General features: G+C 47.6%; 1 protein-coding gene across 7 annotated transcripts in view; it reads right to left on the bottom strand.

The window, feature by feature from the left end:
- Positions 1-13,242, bottom strand: part of PDGFA (platelet derived growth factor subunit A) — a 36,266-nt gene extending 23,024 nt beyond the window's left edge. For 3 of the 7 annotated variants that reach the window (XR_003534275.1, XM_027683567.1, XM_027683566.1), the window contains exons 1-4: positions 12,282-13,242; positions 11,051-11,147; positions 3,687-3,791; positions 1,361-1,548 (exon numbers count right to left, since the gene is read on the bottom strand). Coding sequence is in view for 4 of the 7 variants with exons in the window: in XM_027683567.1 (XP_027539368.1) it covers positions 1,361-1,548; positions 3,687-3,791; positions 11,051-11,147; positions 12,282-12,344 (453 nt within the window). In the remaining 3 variants the exon portion in view is untranslated. The remainder of the gene's footprint in view (positions 1-1,360; positions 1,549-3,686; positions 3,792-11,050; positions 11,148-12,281) is intronic. The other 4 variants (XR_003534276.1, XM_027683568.1, XR_003534277.1 and 1 more) reach the window with 3 other exon arrangements.
- Between the last annotated feature and the right edge of the window lie 3,228 nt (positions 13,243-16,470).

The following is a 16,470-nucleotide window of genomic DNA, read 5'->3' as shown; positions in this document are numbered from 1 at the left end:
CCCATCACTGCAGGGGTAGGAAAAGAAGCACAAGGTTGCAGTATCACACACAGGTACCAACAGCAAGTTTGTAATACACATCTCAACTCTTTCTTGGGCACTTCCAGCTGCTTTGTATGTGTTAGTTGCTACACAAAACTAACTGGAAGCTTCATCAAACCCAAAGGCAACAGCACTAAACCCTGAGGCACTAAACTCTACTGTTTAGCTCCTATTTGGAAAGGCTTACAATTGCAGTCATTCAACTTGCTCAGTTTGTTCTCAACCATCAAATAATTACTGATCCCAATTTTTAACTCATTTTTAATTGTTTCTGCAAAGCATATCCCACAATGGAAAGGCAGTAAGCAAGTGTAAAGTATGATTATTTTTGGAAACACTGAGGGAATCTGCTCAGATGTTTCTCCAGCTTATTATTCAGATATTCAGAAAGAGAAAAGAAAAAGAAATCCTGCTCAGAGTCATGTCTGCACGTATGAAAAACAATGAAATGGCTTTGGTGCCTAAATTTTCTGTCTAGGATATACAGCACTACGTGAACAGCACTTTTCTAAATAAGAAACCCATTGCAAGTACACTGATTAGTGTGTTGTGCTGGGCAATTTTATGTTCAAGAGTGTGATGGTTTCTTTTTTTTTAAACTCTGCTCTTAAAATACTCAGGGCAACAAGAACAACAAGAACTTAGAGTCTTCACAATATAAATGCTAAGTGTAAGTCTAATCTCCTACACACAGATGTAGATCAACAGTACTTGTTTAAATACTGATAAAAACTAGAACACAGTGAAGCCAAATGAACATAAATATTTCACGTAATATTTACTGGAAAGCTGCAATAGGGATTTTGCCTAATGAGTAAATACAGCATGAAGCTGTTGAGTCTTCTATCCCTGGGGTAAGATAATTTGAAACACATTTTTTCAGATCAAAAGTGTTATGTTGTCAAATATAAAAGCCCAATTTAGGCTGCATAATATTTAATTAAGAAAACAGCATTCCATACTGTGATTTATTTATTTTTTTAAGCCCAATGCCCCTTGAGTCATTTTATCTTCTTAACTTTAAGATCTGTACTGTGCGAGATCATGGGAAAGACACAATCAACTTTATTTTCATTACAAAAGAAGAAAACCTAAAGGGAATCCTGCGAAAATCAAATCCAAACCCGAGATTTCCCAATGATCACATAACTTGAAAAGGCCATCTGCTCACTCAAAACGGAGAGGAGCATTCTATCCGATCCTGTGGCCAGGAGGATGGATAATGAAGATCCAGGTCATACGGCACAGCCATGAGAATATACGGAGTTTTCGGACCGAAGAGGACCCTCGGAGGGCTCTGCAGCCAGGATGTGCTCACCTTGACACTTCTGTGGTGTATCCGGGACGGCTGGCATTTCACACTGCTGGTGTTGCAGCAGCCAGTGCAGCGCTTCACCTCCACGCAGGGCGGCCATATCAGGAAGTTGGCCGAGGTGGGATCGATCTGACTCCGAGGTATCTCGTAGATGACCGTCCGTGTCTTGCAGACAGCCGGGATCGCTTCCTCTGCGGGCACAAGAAATTCACACTTCCAGGTGAGCAGCTGCTCTCACCCCACAGCACGCAGACATTTTACACCCTCCGTAAGCGGCACCCCTGAGCTGTGAGCTGAGACGGTGTTCTGAGCTCCTGTTCTGAGCTCCCACTGGTTACTGACAAGTCGGTGCTGAGCATTGTTTGCCTGCCACTAAACTGTGTGTGTGCTACTCGAGGGAGAAGCTTGACTCACTCCCAAAAGCCCAGCCCAGAAACGAGGGTTTACAATGGCCTGGCTCCCGACATAGCTCGGAGCACATACCATTAGATAAGACAATCCTGGCCCTTTAGAAGTGACAGCAAGCCAGGGGCTCCTCTAGATTTGATGACCCTCTACTACAGCCTCATAGCGACTGCGTAACAGCGGCTGCTGTTTTCCAGCACTGTGGCAATCCCTGCACACACATGGTATCACACAAACATGCAGCACCTGGCAAATACCACCTCAGCGGTTCCACTGAGGATATCTGAGTCATACCCAAACTGCTTCAGCTGGGAGAAAACCTGCACCAGCTTGAACCTTTCGAGACTTGGGTTTCCACTTCCAAAACCTTAACATCCCCACATCAGGGAGTCTGGTCCATCCACCATTCCAAAGGGCAATTGCAATTTTTACTGAAGTTATCAAAGCTTTGTACATGGTGGGTTTTATTTAATTTATTATTTCGTGAATGAGGCAAACCCACAAGAGCAGCATGACCAAAAAATCTGCATCTAAACCAAATCCTGCTGGGCCTTAGGTAAGGTGAGCCTGCAAATCACAGCTTCAGCCATATTATATAGCTCTGTACTACTGTGTAATGCGGTCACAATCCAAACCATGTTATCATTCTCATCCTAGGGACTGCCTAAGAAGTCAAGCTGATATTTCAAAATGGTCCAGCAAAAAATAGCAATCACAGGGACAAGTTGTTTGACGATAAGTTCTCCAAAGACAGCTTGGATTTTTTTTTTTTGCCTTACAGTGGAAGCAGTGATAGCTTTGGGTTAGATGTGTCAAGGAACTGGAACACTGCCTGCACTTCTTCAGTTACTTCTGAAGTACAAGAAGTTCAGGCCTGGCCTGTGCCTGTAACATGAAAATCTAGGCTCAGTTTTGAAAGAGATGCGTTTCAATGGACTAAATAGAGTGAAAATTCTTTTTCTCAATCCCCGGTGCTGTGAACTCAAGAAAATTAACGGATCCAATACTGCAAGATAGCTGGCAACTCCCACAAGTTATTGAGCATATCCAGTTCCCACTGACTTTTATGGGGAGGCATTCAACACCTTGCAGGGTAAGGTGCCAAGTGTAGCAGACTGTTTCAGAACCGCTGTTCTCTAGAGGCATTCAATGTGACGAGCGCGCCTGCCAATTCACACTGCAATCCACGCTGACAGCATGCTGCGCTATCTCTGCGTACCACCACAGCTGAAAGCACAAATAGACTGACTCTGAACTACCCATCCCAGATAAGATCATGGATGTTTTCCACACTCAAATGGGAACGGCAGAACACTCAGGCCTAATCAGATGAACAAGCACTGCATACAAACCCTGTGCTAGCATCTCTTTAAATTTATATTCGGGTGTTGTCGGGTCACCGTCATCGTCGCTTAATAAGAATAAAATCCCCTGTAAACATGCCCGGTGCCCTATGCAATGATGGAAATCAATGTCCCAGCGTTTCCATCAATGGCTTTTAATTTTTAGGATAAACTGTATTTTTCTTGTGAATAAAGAGTCAAGCTGTTTCCTTTTGTGGAGCTTCTGTACTGAAAACTCTACCAACTGTTGATGTTTTTTAAAGCACACTGCTGTAGTTGTTCCCCACACTATGAATTATACATTGAATATCACAGCATTTTCTAACCGAGGTCTAGCTTTCGAACATGCTGCAACAAGAAAGTGAATGTAAAGAATTTGTGCTTGTCTGTCTCCTATGGACATCCTCCAGAAGACAGCTTCTCAGGCAATGGCTCGTTTTGTGCAAAAAGAAAGGCAGAAACTAGAAATGCCCTTTTTTCCCTTTGTGTATGTCACATTTTTCCAGTGAAATGTCCTGCTTGGCTGACCAAAAGCACCCCCTCTGCTTTCACTCCCAAAGTACAAACAGCTTGTTTCTTACCAATGCTTCTTTTTCTGCGAATGGGCACAGGACGATTCTCTTGCACATGTTTAGCAGAATGAACACTATAGGATCTCAAGTTTGTTTCTGAAACATCATCATATCCTAGGACAGGAAACAAAATATTAAATCTCAGGTATGTTATTTGCATCAATGTCTCTACAGTGCTGTTCCATACATATAAATCTGTGCCGTTCATATGCACAAGACCAAATCCTGCTGCAACTAGTCTAATATACTCCCTGCTAATGCAATTGCAAGGGCAAAAGGCAGGAAAGACACAGACATAGTTAAATGTCATGTATAAGCATGCACAATTTAATTCTAATATCCATTTTACACTGAAACAGTGCACACACTGTGGCAGAGAACCATATCTAAAGTTAAACAGTTGCATTTTTATGTGAAAGGCATAATACAGCTTTTCTTACTGGAAAGGTGTAGAAATAGGAACAATAATACTGCATGTGAAATGTTTCTAACAAGCATTTTGAAGTTCTTGTATGAGGCTACAGTAGAAAATATGGTATTATAGACCCAACAGCAACAATGCTGCCTCTGTAAATTTTCTCTTGCTTGGTTTTCAGGGCAGCACTAGGACAGAATCAAAAGCAAAAAGTAACTAGCATGGGTTTCCTTTTAGCCTCTCTGTTGCAGAACAAATCCCCTGTGAAGTATCCTAACCTTTGGAGGGGCATCTGAAGCTACTGCAGACTCTGGGACTGCATCCAGGCTTGTCTTGTTCCCTAAATAAGCCTACCACATGGGTTAAAGGGCCATGAGAAAAAGCAAAGATGGAAAACTTGGCATTTCATTCATCATAAAAAACAACAAAATAACTGCTCCAACTATTTGGTTTTGTTAAGTGAAGCAGTTCAGGTCGTGTCCCATGCAGTGGGGTTCTGAAAATGACGAGCACAATCTGCAAACAGGGGATCAGGAAGATGTAAGCAAACAGAGGACTGCACACAGATTCCAGTACACCAAAACTAAGGATTTTAGCACTCTGCTGCTTGGAGTGTCCTCTGTAACATCACTGGAGAGTTCCAAGGTTTCACTGCTGGCTCCAAAGAAAACTGTGATGTGCACTAAAAAATGTAAATGGATATTACACAGGACTCAATTACCCTCTCTGTGAGCTACCAAAATCCTATACTCCCATCTTCTGCACTGTCACACTCCTTGCTTCCAGTTCCTTTTCTATACTCAGTTGACTCTGAGTCTGGAACTTGCTTTATTCTCAGCTTTACTAAGAACACACATGATAAGCCTCTGGTCTACAAACCAACCAACTCCTTTCCTCCTCCCTCCAAGAAACCGTGCCCTAAGGAACATGGAGCTTGTGAAATCACCTGCAGAGCCAGGTAAGATGTGAAGACAGCAGTATCTTCAGCACCTTAGAAAGAGCTCTGTGCCTCAGGGTTTATCATCACTTCTTGGAAAATACTATATTTCCACTTAGGTAGCTAAGAGAAGATATAATGGGAGGTCCAAGAGACAGTGCCAGGATCACCCACCGCTCCTGCCTATTCTCCTTATCAGCTGAACAGATCCTTGTATGAAATAAGTCATTGTGAAATCCAGTCTCAATTTACCCAAATAAACTGGCTCCTGCTTCCTATGTAGGGCGCTTGTTTCTCATAGATTTTGATGGGAAATTTTGGAACCTGACCAATTATCTGGTATTGGGCCTTATCTGCAGTCCCAGTCCTGTCATGTAACACAGCAATGACTAATGGATTTTATTCCTGCTTTTATTGTACCCCATACTCCAGAAAACTCATCAGTGGGATAAACAAAATGGCTTGCCAGAGATCCCACAGGAAGTTTGCAACTGAGCTGGGGAGTGAAGCCAGGTCTCCCACATCCCATTCCAATGGCACCAGGCCATCCACCTGATCCCAAATGGTGTTATGCAAAATGAGGATCCGTTCTGATGTGTCTCCAGCCCTCTTCTGTTTCCTAGCACTCAGCCACCCAACACCTTCATACTGACCTCCTTTTTGGCAGCTTCGAGTTGTCATAACCTCTCCCTCAATCTGAGGCAATGAAGTGATACTCAAAAGAAAGCAGCATGAATTCTGCTCGGCCTAAGATCCAAGCTAGGCTCAGAGCAAGAAGCATCTCTGTCCACAAGCAAACAGTGTTTAAAAAGAGATTAAACACAAAACTAATACCTCTAATCTGAACTGCTTGGTGGGCACATGCATCCTTGCTGAAAAGAGAAACTGTGGATGCTGCCAGCTGGGCCACAGGCCCTAATCCCACACTCAACACACTGGCATAGCTCCCTTCTACCATGATGGATTTCTTGCTGTCTTGTTTAAAGAAACTGGTTAGACTAAAGGACTAGTATGATCAGCTAACCAATATGTTAAGCCATGTGCTTATATATAACTGCTCGACTCAGCTGCAATTAGCCACGTTCCATCGTCATGTTTACAAAGCAAAATGACACGTCGAGGAGCATGTGTTGCTTATAAGATGATTTTTAAGGTGAAGAAGGCCCCTGGCTCATACTGTATCTCACTGTCTCACTACATATCTTAAACATGTATATCATTTCCTAAGTTCGTGTCTCTTCTGTGAGGCTTAAAAAAAGAGATCTACAAAGCCAGCACAGCAGACTGCAAAACAAGTTCCAGTCAAACCTCAGTGCATTATGCAACAGAAATTGTATTATTTCTATCGACACAGCATCCATGTTGGGTTTTTCTTAATAAACAGAATTACAGAGCACATGGCTGGAGCCAGAAGACACTAAAATGCTAAAGGCATTTGGCATCCCCCTGATCCCCACAGGCATTTGGAAGAAATTCCATTTCCCAGTGAAGTCAATGGGAAAATCATTGCACTTCAAGCAATCTCTAAGTCAACAGGAGTCTTGCCCAAGCAGGACTGAAAAATCACCCAGTCAGCCTTGAAACTCACACTGGACCGTGGATGTATGGCCAGAAGACTTACTTTTATTTCACCTAAACTACAATGCTACAAATAGCACTCTCTAGTTTGACTTAAGGAAGGCTGATACCTAATTTGCATCAGTTTTTCCCCCTAATGTACTGATTTAGTTGCAGGATAAGGATGAGCTCTTAGCAAAGGAAATGGGAGTTTATGGGTGCTTAGCGCCTCACAAAATGAGGCTCAGAGCAGAAAGCCTAGAAACGGGTGGTTCTTAGTTTAGAAATCGAACACTGCTTGTCACCAAGTGAAGATGGAGGATGCTGCACAGAGCCAGATTAATGCAGTTCTCTTTTAACGTTTTAATAATAAAAAAATGTTTTCGTGGCAGCCGATCAAGAAATTTCTCTGTAATCTTTTATGTACTGACAACATATCAATGATGGGCATAAAAACTCTTGCAATTAGCCTTGGTCAATCCATTAGTGTAGCTGAAATTGTTCTTTTTTGTCAGATTGGCAATTTTCCACTGGGTCATGGAGTATAAATCACAGAGTTTCTGTGACACTGCCAATACGTGATTACTCTTCTCCCTGAAGAAGCATGTGGAAAGCATCCTAAGATTACTGCTATTTTATATTTATCAATTTATACTTCTGCATTACCATTTTCCTTCCAAACTGCTTTATGTGAGGTACAACTCCCAATACATGCAGTCTCAACACAAACCCTCCTAGACGTCACTTTGATGTGCATCCAGAAAGTACAGATCCAAGACTTCTAGTACCAACAGCAGCAGTTTAGGAAATTCTCATCATCTCTTTTTTTTTCAGGAATTCAATGTAAGGTACAATAAACAGAAATGGTCTGTCTTACAAATCGGTCCTAGAGCCAGAAAGCCCAAGGCAACATCAGACTGTTTGTTTGATCTTTTTGGCTGATTCAAAATACGCCCTTCTGACATCCAACTGCAGAGATAGATGTCATTAAGTTTTCAACTTTGATCTATTGAAGGAAATATAAGTAACAGCCTGCAAGATCCTGTTTTGTTTAGCTTTTTTTTTTTTCTTTTACCTAGATGTGATCAACCATCTGTAAAGGAGGAGGAGTATTCCCTCATCTGTCTCAGGAAAAACACAGGACACACATGGCAGATGCCCTCCTCTCATCATGTCTAAGAGGTGCAAGGAAAGCCAACACTGTAACATCCTCCATCTGAGCACCACACCAAAAGCCACAAAGTCAACAGCAGATTTTCCAATAGATTGAGCTCTGCAGCAATCTAACACTTCTTCATGAAAGTATTACTGCTAATTTAGAACATTTCTCCACTTAACAAAAGCTGCTCTGCTGGTTCTTAATCACAGGCCGTTAAATTCACATGGCCTAAGGGGACCCTGCGGTGGATGCCCTTAAACCATGCAAAGAAGCACACTCAGCCCTGCCTTTCCCCACGCAGGGAGATGACTGGGGGAAAATCTGTTCCCAGCGGGAGGCAAACATAATAGGTGATGAAATGAACCCTACCTCCCACAGGACAGACGGGAGAGGTGAAGCGCGAGGAGAAAAACCACCCTGCTAAGCCGAAGAGAACTTCACAGGCAGAATATAGGAAATGCCCCCGTTTCGGTGGTTTAGTCTGCTCGTAGTAAAACTGTACTCTGCACACTAGAGCTGCCTACTTCCTGGGGCTGGGCATGCTTTCTGCTTCCAACAGGGTCAGATTCTGCTCTCCCTCATGCCAAGGCAATTCTGCCACTGCCGACGGGTCCCAACCACAGCAAATTAATACAAGACCCCTATTTTCTGATGTTAAGAGAGAATTTTCACGTTGCCTTTTCGGACATGCAGCACTGGGCTCTGACAAACTGGCCTGGATTTTCTTTTTTGAATACAATGTTGGGTAGTGTTTTTCTTTAAGTAATATGCCAGATGGTCTGGGGGTGTGGTTTCTAATTTTATGAAGGGGGTTATCAGTCATCTCTGCGCTACAATATAGAGACCAAATCTGTCAGAATAGAAGAAAAACCTGCCCACTCTGACTTACAGAACTTACTTTTCCAATTAAAAATATATATTTTGCACTGCAGGAGAGAAAATGACTGTTCTTCCCTCATTTTCCACAGATTCCGCCTTGTTACTCAGGAATATCAGACATTTTCTGCATGCATGCCTGATCCTGCAAACTCTTAGCCTACAAGATCATTCTTAATTCTCAAGTCCACCCACAGAGTTTAAACAGGGCTACTCACATGCAGAAGGACTGGCAATACCATACACTAAAATGAGGGAGAGAACAGTCACTGGAGTGATTTTGCTCTGAGCCTCAGTTTAAAATGAGTATATGCTATAAAAGAGGAATATACCTACTGTACAAGCCCTCACTGAACTAGCCCTTCCCTAAAGGCAATTGCAGCCCTAGGGAAATGCATTTCATAAATATCAATTTATCAGGGACAACCAGAAGACATTTGATTTGCTAATTGAAGCTAATACTAAATATAGTAAACAGGCCTGATCCTGTTTACTGAAGAAAGCATGGCAATTTCAATGTTTGATTAGTCACTCTGATAAGCCCTTAGTAAGAATTACTCATGACAGTAAAGCCCGTGGGACTGTGCCCAGAAAATGCAAATGCTGGTAGTAAAGACAGGTTACTCTGAAAAGACCCAATCGTGCCTGTGTAGCTCAGAGTACAGCTCAGCACACGGGCAAAGGGAGCACTCACATAAGCAAGAACCGGGTGAAAGGCTGAATATTTTCGTTTTATTTTTTAATATTGTTTGAGTTCATGTCTTAAGGAATTACTGTTTCATGTTGAAATAGTAAAATATTTATGTGTCTTGTTTCTCTAATGGTTTCTAAACTGACAAATTGCAAGAAAACAGCAAAATGAAATGGTAAACTCGTGGCTGACCTCTTCCATTTTTGGTCTTGTATCCCCTGGTTAATATTCGCCACGAGGTAAATAATTATGTTCCAAAATAAATTTCTCTGCTCCATCTACCAATTTGTTCATCTCCTGCCATTGCTCCACTTGTCTGCTTGATTCTCTTGCAATGGAGCCACGTGAACTTTTGCTCTCCTTCTAAGTGGTATTTAAAAATGAAGCATGTGCTTCTTACACTGAGGTATTTGAAAAAATAACGTATTCTGGTAGCTACAGAACCTGACTCAAAGGCAGAAGCAGCATGCATTATTTTAAAATGTGAGCACTCAGATCCAGCCCTTCTGCAACAGCAGCCAACTCTACCGAGTTCACTGGGAAAAAGATTTTAGCAGCAGTGCACTTGTCTGTCCAAAACAGCCTTCACTGGGGAAATACGTACTGCATACCCCTTCCCTGTTGTGAAAGTTTCTTTAATTGCAGTGATAAACAACAATGATGAAGCACCACTCTCCAAAAATACTAAACCGATGCCAATCTGGTAAGTAGTAATTAGCCTCTATGGTAAAGTGTCACGAGAGAAATATTCCCATTTTCGGTGTAATGGGAAACCGTTTGCTCCCTAATCACATGAAAATTGAAAGCTATGCCTGCAAAATAATGCATTCCTGCTCATTAATAGAGCACTGTACAAAAAGCAGTGAGTTAAAACTCTAGAAGGATCCTGCAACACTGAATGAAGGTGATTGAACCTGGCACAGACTTTACAAAAATACACAGCATATGGTTTAAAGGGGGATGGCCCAGTACCAGTGCAAGCAAGAACTCATTCATTTTTCTCCATGTTTGTGCTTCAGCAAGATGCAGGTTTCCCTTGGGCATATCAAAAGTGCCGGGTTTCTCTCTCAACTGAGGGAAGAAATCATCAGGAACAAAGTGCATCAAGTGAAACCAAATGATAAGAAACCCAGCAATACAGTGCTTCTAGATCTGATTTACTGCTGCAACGATCTGTTTAACTGCACGTTCTCACTACACCCATTTGCATGCCTAATGATGCAGAAAATAACCCTGCACTATTTTCTTTTGGAGAAAAAAAAAAGTGTATTTTTCAGGGTAAGCTTCATATGCAGGTTCCTGTTTAAAATCAGCGCGGACGGTTTATTTTCCTTTTAATAAAGCCCAGTGCTTGAAGAGACATTACTTCATTCATAAATATTGTTTCAAATATTTTAAATACCTCTAGGACAGTAGTTTAAAGATAACAGAGCATTACAAGACCCAACAACAAACCTCAGGGAAATTCCTCTCTCCGCTTGAGAGACGGAGAGGTCTGAAAACACGGGGGGTCACTGGGTCCCTCTCCACCCTGAACTCCCCGAAGTTTTAATTCCCGATCGGCCCCTTGGCCGCCGCCTCCCTTCTGACAAGAAGCCCAGCACCGAGGCCGGGTCCCCGCACGGGTCTCGCCCCCGAGGCGCGGGGGCCGGAGCGGGGCGCGGGGCCGCCCGCGGTGCCTCCCCCCGGGGCGGCGGCGGCCGACGGCGCGGAAGGAAGGAGGACGGGACTAATTTACCTACGGAGTCAATCTCCAGGAGGCGCTGCAAGTCGCGGATGCTGTGGATCTCGCTGTGCGCCAGCCGCTCGATGAGCTCCTGCGGGATCTCGGCCTCCTTCAAAGACACACACACACCGCGGGTCACCGCGCAGTCCCCGCCAGGCGCGCCCGCACCGCCGGGCGCTCGGCGTGGCGGGGCTCTGGGGGTGCAGGGAGGGCGCGGGGTGTTCGCGGGACGCGTTTGGACTAAGCAGGAGAAAAACCCACGCACATACACACCCACCCCCGCTCCACGGAGCGCTCCCGCCGCCCCCGCCTGCGCGCCCGACTGCGCCACGGCTCGATCCCGCACGGCCCGGCCGGGGCAGCGTGTGCCCGGCAGCGATGTGCCCCCGCGCCCCGCTCGGCGGCTGGAGCCCACCCCGGGCAGCGCCTGCCGAAGTTCGCCCGAGCGGGTGCCAAGTCCCCCGCGGGCGCGGGCTCCCCCGACCCGGGGAGGAGGAGAAGGAGGAGGAGGACCGCGTCCCACGGGGCCGCCGCCATCCTACCAGCGCCCACGTCGCGGCTCCCAGTGCCAAGCAGACCCGGTCCCGAGAAAAGTTACAGCCGCCGTGCAGCGCCGAGCACCGCGCCCGCCCCGACCGCGGCCACCTGTAGCAGCCCCAGGACGCGGCTCCGCGCCCCCTCCGTCCCCAGCGGGCGGGCGGGCTGGCTGGCTCTCGGCTGCTCCGGGGGAGCTTCACAAATCGGGGAGGGGCGTTTTGGGGCGGGGGGGGGGGATTCGCCCAACTTCTGCCCGCGGCACTGGCGGTGCCCGCGGTGCAGCGCCGGGCGCCGCGGGGGCGGCCGCGCCGGCCCGGGCGGCTCCGCGCACCCTCGGCTCCCACATAGCCGCAGCTCGCTGGCAGCCGCGGGGCGTGGATATTTTACCATGCATTTATAATATACGTAATATATATATTATATACATATATATAAATTGTTAAGGGCAGCCAGCAGCCTGGGAGCGGAATGCACGGTCATTCCCCTTCGCCTCTGCCATGCGTGAAATGGCAACTTGCTCCCAAGCCTCGGCCGCGCAGGGCCCGGGGCAGGGCAGCGCTGCCGGCGGGGCCGGGGCGCAGGGATGCCCGCGGAGCCCAGGTGGGCAGCCCGCTCCCTCCCCGCTGCCCTCCGCCCCGGCTCGCCCCGACCCCCGGCTGCGGCCGTGCCCCGGGGAGCGGGAGCGCAGGGAGCCGCTCTCACCTACCTCGGAGAAGGTAAAGGACAGGTAGCCAAAACCTATCAGCAAAACGCAAGCCCAGGTCCTCATCGCGGTCTAGTGCACTTTAGACACGGAGGGAAGGCAACGCTGATGGAGAGGAGCTGCAGGCCGGCTCCTGCCGCGCAGAAATTCAGTACCATCCCTCAGGGGAAAGGCAGCGGGGTGGCTCGGGGGTCCTCCGCATCCAGGGATGGGTCGGGGCTGCCCGGGGCGGCGGTAGCTTAATGACGGCGCGGCCGCTGTTTGTACGTTCCCCTCGCTACGGGAGCGTGGCTGCTCTCCCTTCTGCCGCTCTCGCTCGCTCCTCTTGGCTCTTAGGACTAGACCAGCCGGTACTTCTGCATATTTGCTTAGATCAGACCAAAGTGAAACCCAAGGAGTCGATCCGGAGCGCAGCCGAAACGCCCATCACCTGTCTGGGGCGGCTGCCCCCCTCTCGCGGGCGGCGCTGGGGCCGCCTCCCCCCGCCGCCGCGGCCGCGCTCCGCGCCGGGACCGCGGGGCTGCGCTCTCCACCGAGGGCCGGCCCCCCCTGCCGTGCCTGCCCTCCACCCGGCCCCTCCTCGGGAAGGGGAAAAATCAAAAATCTTTATTATAGATACGGAGCGAAATGTTTCTCTTGCCGAGAATGGTCCCGCTTCCCTCCCCCCTGCGGAGGGGTGGGGGGGCGAGGTCAAAAATAATAATTAATTAGGAATAATAGCAGGGAATTAAATCGGAGCAGTGTTGCAGGATCTCGCGGGCTGCCTTGGTGCAGTTCCTGCTCCACTTTGCACGGGAGAAAAAGAGAGGAGGAGGAGGAGGAAGGGGAAAAAAAAATTATATATATATATGCAAGAAGGTTTAAATCCCAAGGGGATCGGAGACGAACTGCAACTCCAGGCGGAGGGAAGCTCCGGGCTCGCTCCGGAGCAGTGGCCGGTCTGGAGGGTGGCCCCGGCGAGGAGCAGCATATACCGCTCCCGCCCCGCCGTGCGCCGCCCCCGCCCCTCCTCCCGGGTGCTCCGGCACCAGACCCACCAACAACAAGTCGTGGGGGTGCCGGCAGCTGCGGCGCCTGCTCGAGGGCGAGGGGGCTCTGCCCACTGCGAGGGGAAAATAAGGAGCCGGCGGCGGGCAGGGGCCGGGGGGAGCAGGGCAGCCCCCGCCGCCGGCCCTCTGCGGCACCGGGCGGGGGGGCGGGCGCTGCTGCGCAGCAGCCGGCGTGTAACCTGGCGGGATCGGCCGTGTGCCCTGCCTTTACATAAGGCACAGCGGATCGCCATGGCCACGGAGCGATCGTGTGTGTGTGTGTGTGCGCGTGTGTGTGCGCGCTTTCTTACTGTTGTTATTATTTTTTAGCGGGGGGGGCTGTGAGGGGGCTTTCCTTTTGCAGAAGGGGAGGGGCAGCAGAGCGGCGGAGGGTTGTGGTGTGGGGGTTTTAACGTTGCTGTTGCAGCGCAGCCTTCACTGCGAAGGAGAACACGCACACACGGAGACACACACCCCCCTTAAGGAACACAAAATCACCCCCAAAAAGAACGAAGGCGGGGAGGGGGGAGCGGGGGCAGCGGCGCCCTCCGCCCTGCGGCATCCGGCTGCGGCAAGCGCGGGCGCGGGGCTCCCCGCCGCGGCCGCGGGGACGCGGCGCCCCGGGGCTCCGCCGCAGCCGGACCCACCCCCCGCAACCGCACCGGCACCCCGCACCCTCACCAAGCTGTCTCCGAACCCCGCAGCCGGCCCCAGTCCGGCCCCGCCGCTCCGTTGGCGTTCCCTTCCCATCCTGCCTCCCCGCTGCCCCGGCGAGAAAACTGCCCCCTGCTCCCCGGCGCAGATTGGCACAAGGTGCCTGCTGCACCCTGACATCTCCCTGAACTCATTGTGATTTAAATAACAGGCCTTTCTCATCTAAACAAAGCTTCTTAATAGCAGATGCAAAGAATTCAGCTCATCTGAAAATCCAATAGCATTTAAGTGGATTAACTGCAATAACACAACTGAGGAGTGATACTATCCTTCACGGAAGACAATAGACTGTAAATGCACAGCCAGGGAGACTTATCCTTTCATCTCTGAATTTCCTTCAGCATTTCAAAAGCGAATGCTTTCTAGAAGCCCTGAAGGGGTTTGCACGCTACTGGCTTGGACATGCTTCTAGGAAACAACCTGTGCTTTAATGGGCACTTTGCAATTGCATAGAAGTTCCCACCAAAACAGAAGTGGCCTTTCAAGTACATTTAATTCTCTCTCATGATGTCATGTAGGCTTACAGGGTGGTCTCCAGGACCACAAGGGGGGAAAAAAAAGGTGGGGGTTGAAAAGAGAGAAAAGGAAAAGAGATGTAAAAGATTTGGAAGCACTTTAAAAAGCAGACTGCTGCTACTTTTTTTTTTTTTTCGAGATAGAAAATGCTGAGCCAGTGTGGAGCCATTCTCAAATGCCTCCTGATATAAAAAAAATGACCCGAGTGCCACACTGACACTGCAGCAGAGCCATCCATGCAGGGCAGGAGGAGGCAGAGCGGGGCAGGGCACTCTCATAGTGCCATCACTTTCTTACATGGCAGAAGTAAAAAGTGATGACTTCAGTTAAAAAAAAAGTCTCATCTGCACTTATCATTTGCTGGGGTTAAAGAAACAATTCTTATGCTCTGTGTTGTCATAGTAATAAAAAAAAATAATTACCAAACAGTGAAATATATTCTGACAGTACAGGCTGGCTGAGCATTTACTCCTCTCCTTTCTTCCTTGGTTGCCTAGAGTGTTTGGGATCAGAAGTGCTGGGTATTTGTAGCTCTTGCAAGTGGTATTCCACTGTGAAAACCAACAGAGATAACTCCTGCTTTATCTATTGATTAAAAAAAAAATCTATTCGGTTTTGATTTTTCTTACCTTTCTCTCATTTTACAGGAGACTACTGCATCAGCATCTTTTTTAAATCTGTCATTGTGGAGCTCAGATAAGCATCTTTCCTCTGGGTCAAGTTACACTTGGAGTAGCTTTTAGCATTAGACTGTTTATGGGGATCATTGCAAATATTTGATAATAATGCAAAATATGTAAGATCCCAGGAGAGAGCAGAGGCCAGGGAACGTAAATAAAATTCACACAGATTCTGCAAACAACTTTATACTTGAGTTGTGTGTTTGCTTACAAAACACATTTTGTCCTTGTCTGTTGTTTGATCTAAAAATGTGTTTGTGCCCTGTAAGTCCTTACAAGCACGCAAAGGTACGGCTGAGTGAAAAACATCACACCAGTGCGTGTTTGCTTCAGCATGGCACCTTCCTGCAGTCTGCACATCTATCACACACGTGTGCACCAGACATGAAGCAGCATCTTTTATGTAACACCTACAAGCCACACATGAGGAAAGAGTGACAGGATGGTAGTTGTAGGTTTAAAAGAAAATCAGTACGAAGAACAGAGCACCAGAAAATTAGGTTTTGCCCTTTTTTATTTATCTGAGAGCAGCGAGCAAGATATTGCCTTGTCTAATTTAAAGCATGTACTGTTAGAAGTCCCTCAAATGTGAGGAATTATAATAGAATTACACCATGACAGAGCATTGAGAGGGAGGATTCCCAGGGTTTGCAAAGCACTTGGCATGGGGGAAGGGATGCAGAAGCTCTTTGACACAAAATGAAACCACTTCAGTGTCACCAGTGCTTTCTGCGAACGGTGTCACCTGAAGCCAGGGTGCCCCAAATCAGGCTTCCAGCACCCACTACAGAGCTCATTTAAATCTCTGCTGGCTCAGTTGTTAGAAACACAGGTCAAGCTCATGTAGCAGGGCCAAGTCATGTTTCACAGACATGTGCCAGGCTGCCATGCACAGGGGCAGCCCGGCTGTGGAAAGGTCACTGGGAGAAGTGCAGTGCAGGGATGGGCAGCAAGGTGGGCACTGCGGTACTTGGAGTCAAGTACCATGGGGGGCACTGAGCTGGCTCCAAAATGGTACCTTCAGCCTTTGGCTTCTATTTCAGATGTCAGGCTGAAACGACACTTGCTTGTCCCCCCTGATAAGTCTTGAGGTTGCAAGAGGAATCATTTCGTTGCATTTCATGACATTCCTGCTGAGGGAGTCTTGGGAAACCTGTCTGAGTGTTTTTCAGACTTGATTTTAGTGGGGATTTTGCCTCATAGATAGTCCAGTTAAAATTAACAGAACAATGAATGTGGGTAAGGGGTTTTGTT

The sequence above is a fragment of the Neopelma chrysocephalum genome, unplaced genomic scaffold (genome assembly GCF_003984885.1).
Source record: "Neopelma chrysocephalum unplaced genomic scaffold, ASM398488v2 Primary Assembly neopelma1_65, whole genome shotgun sequence".
NCBI classification, from domain to species: domain Eukaryota; kingdom Metazoa; phylum Chordata; class Aves; order Passeriformes; family Pipridae; genus Neopelma; species Neopelma chrysocephalum.
Note: the sequence above shows the minus strand (reverse complement) of the source record. Positions and strands in the feature narration are given on the sequence as shown.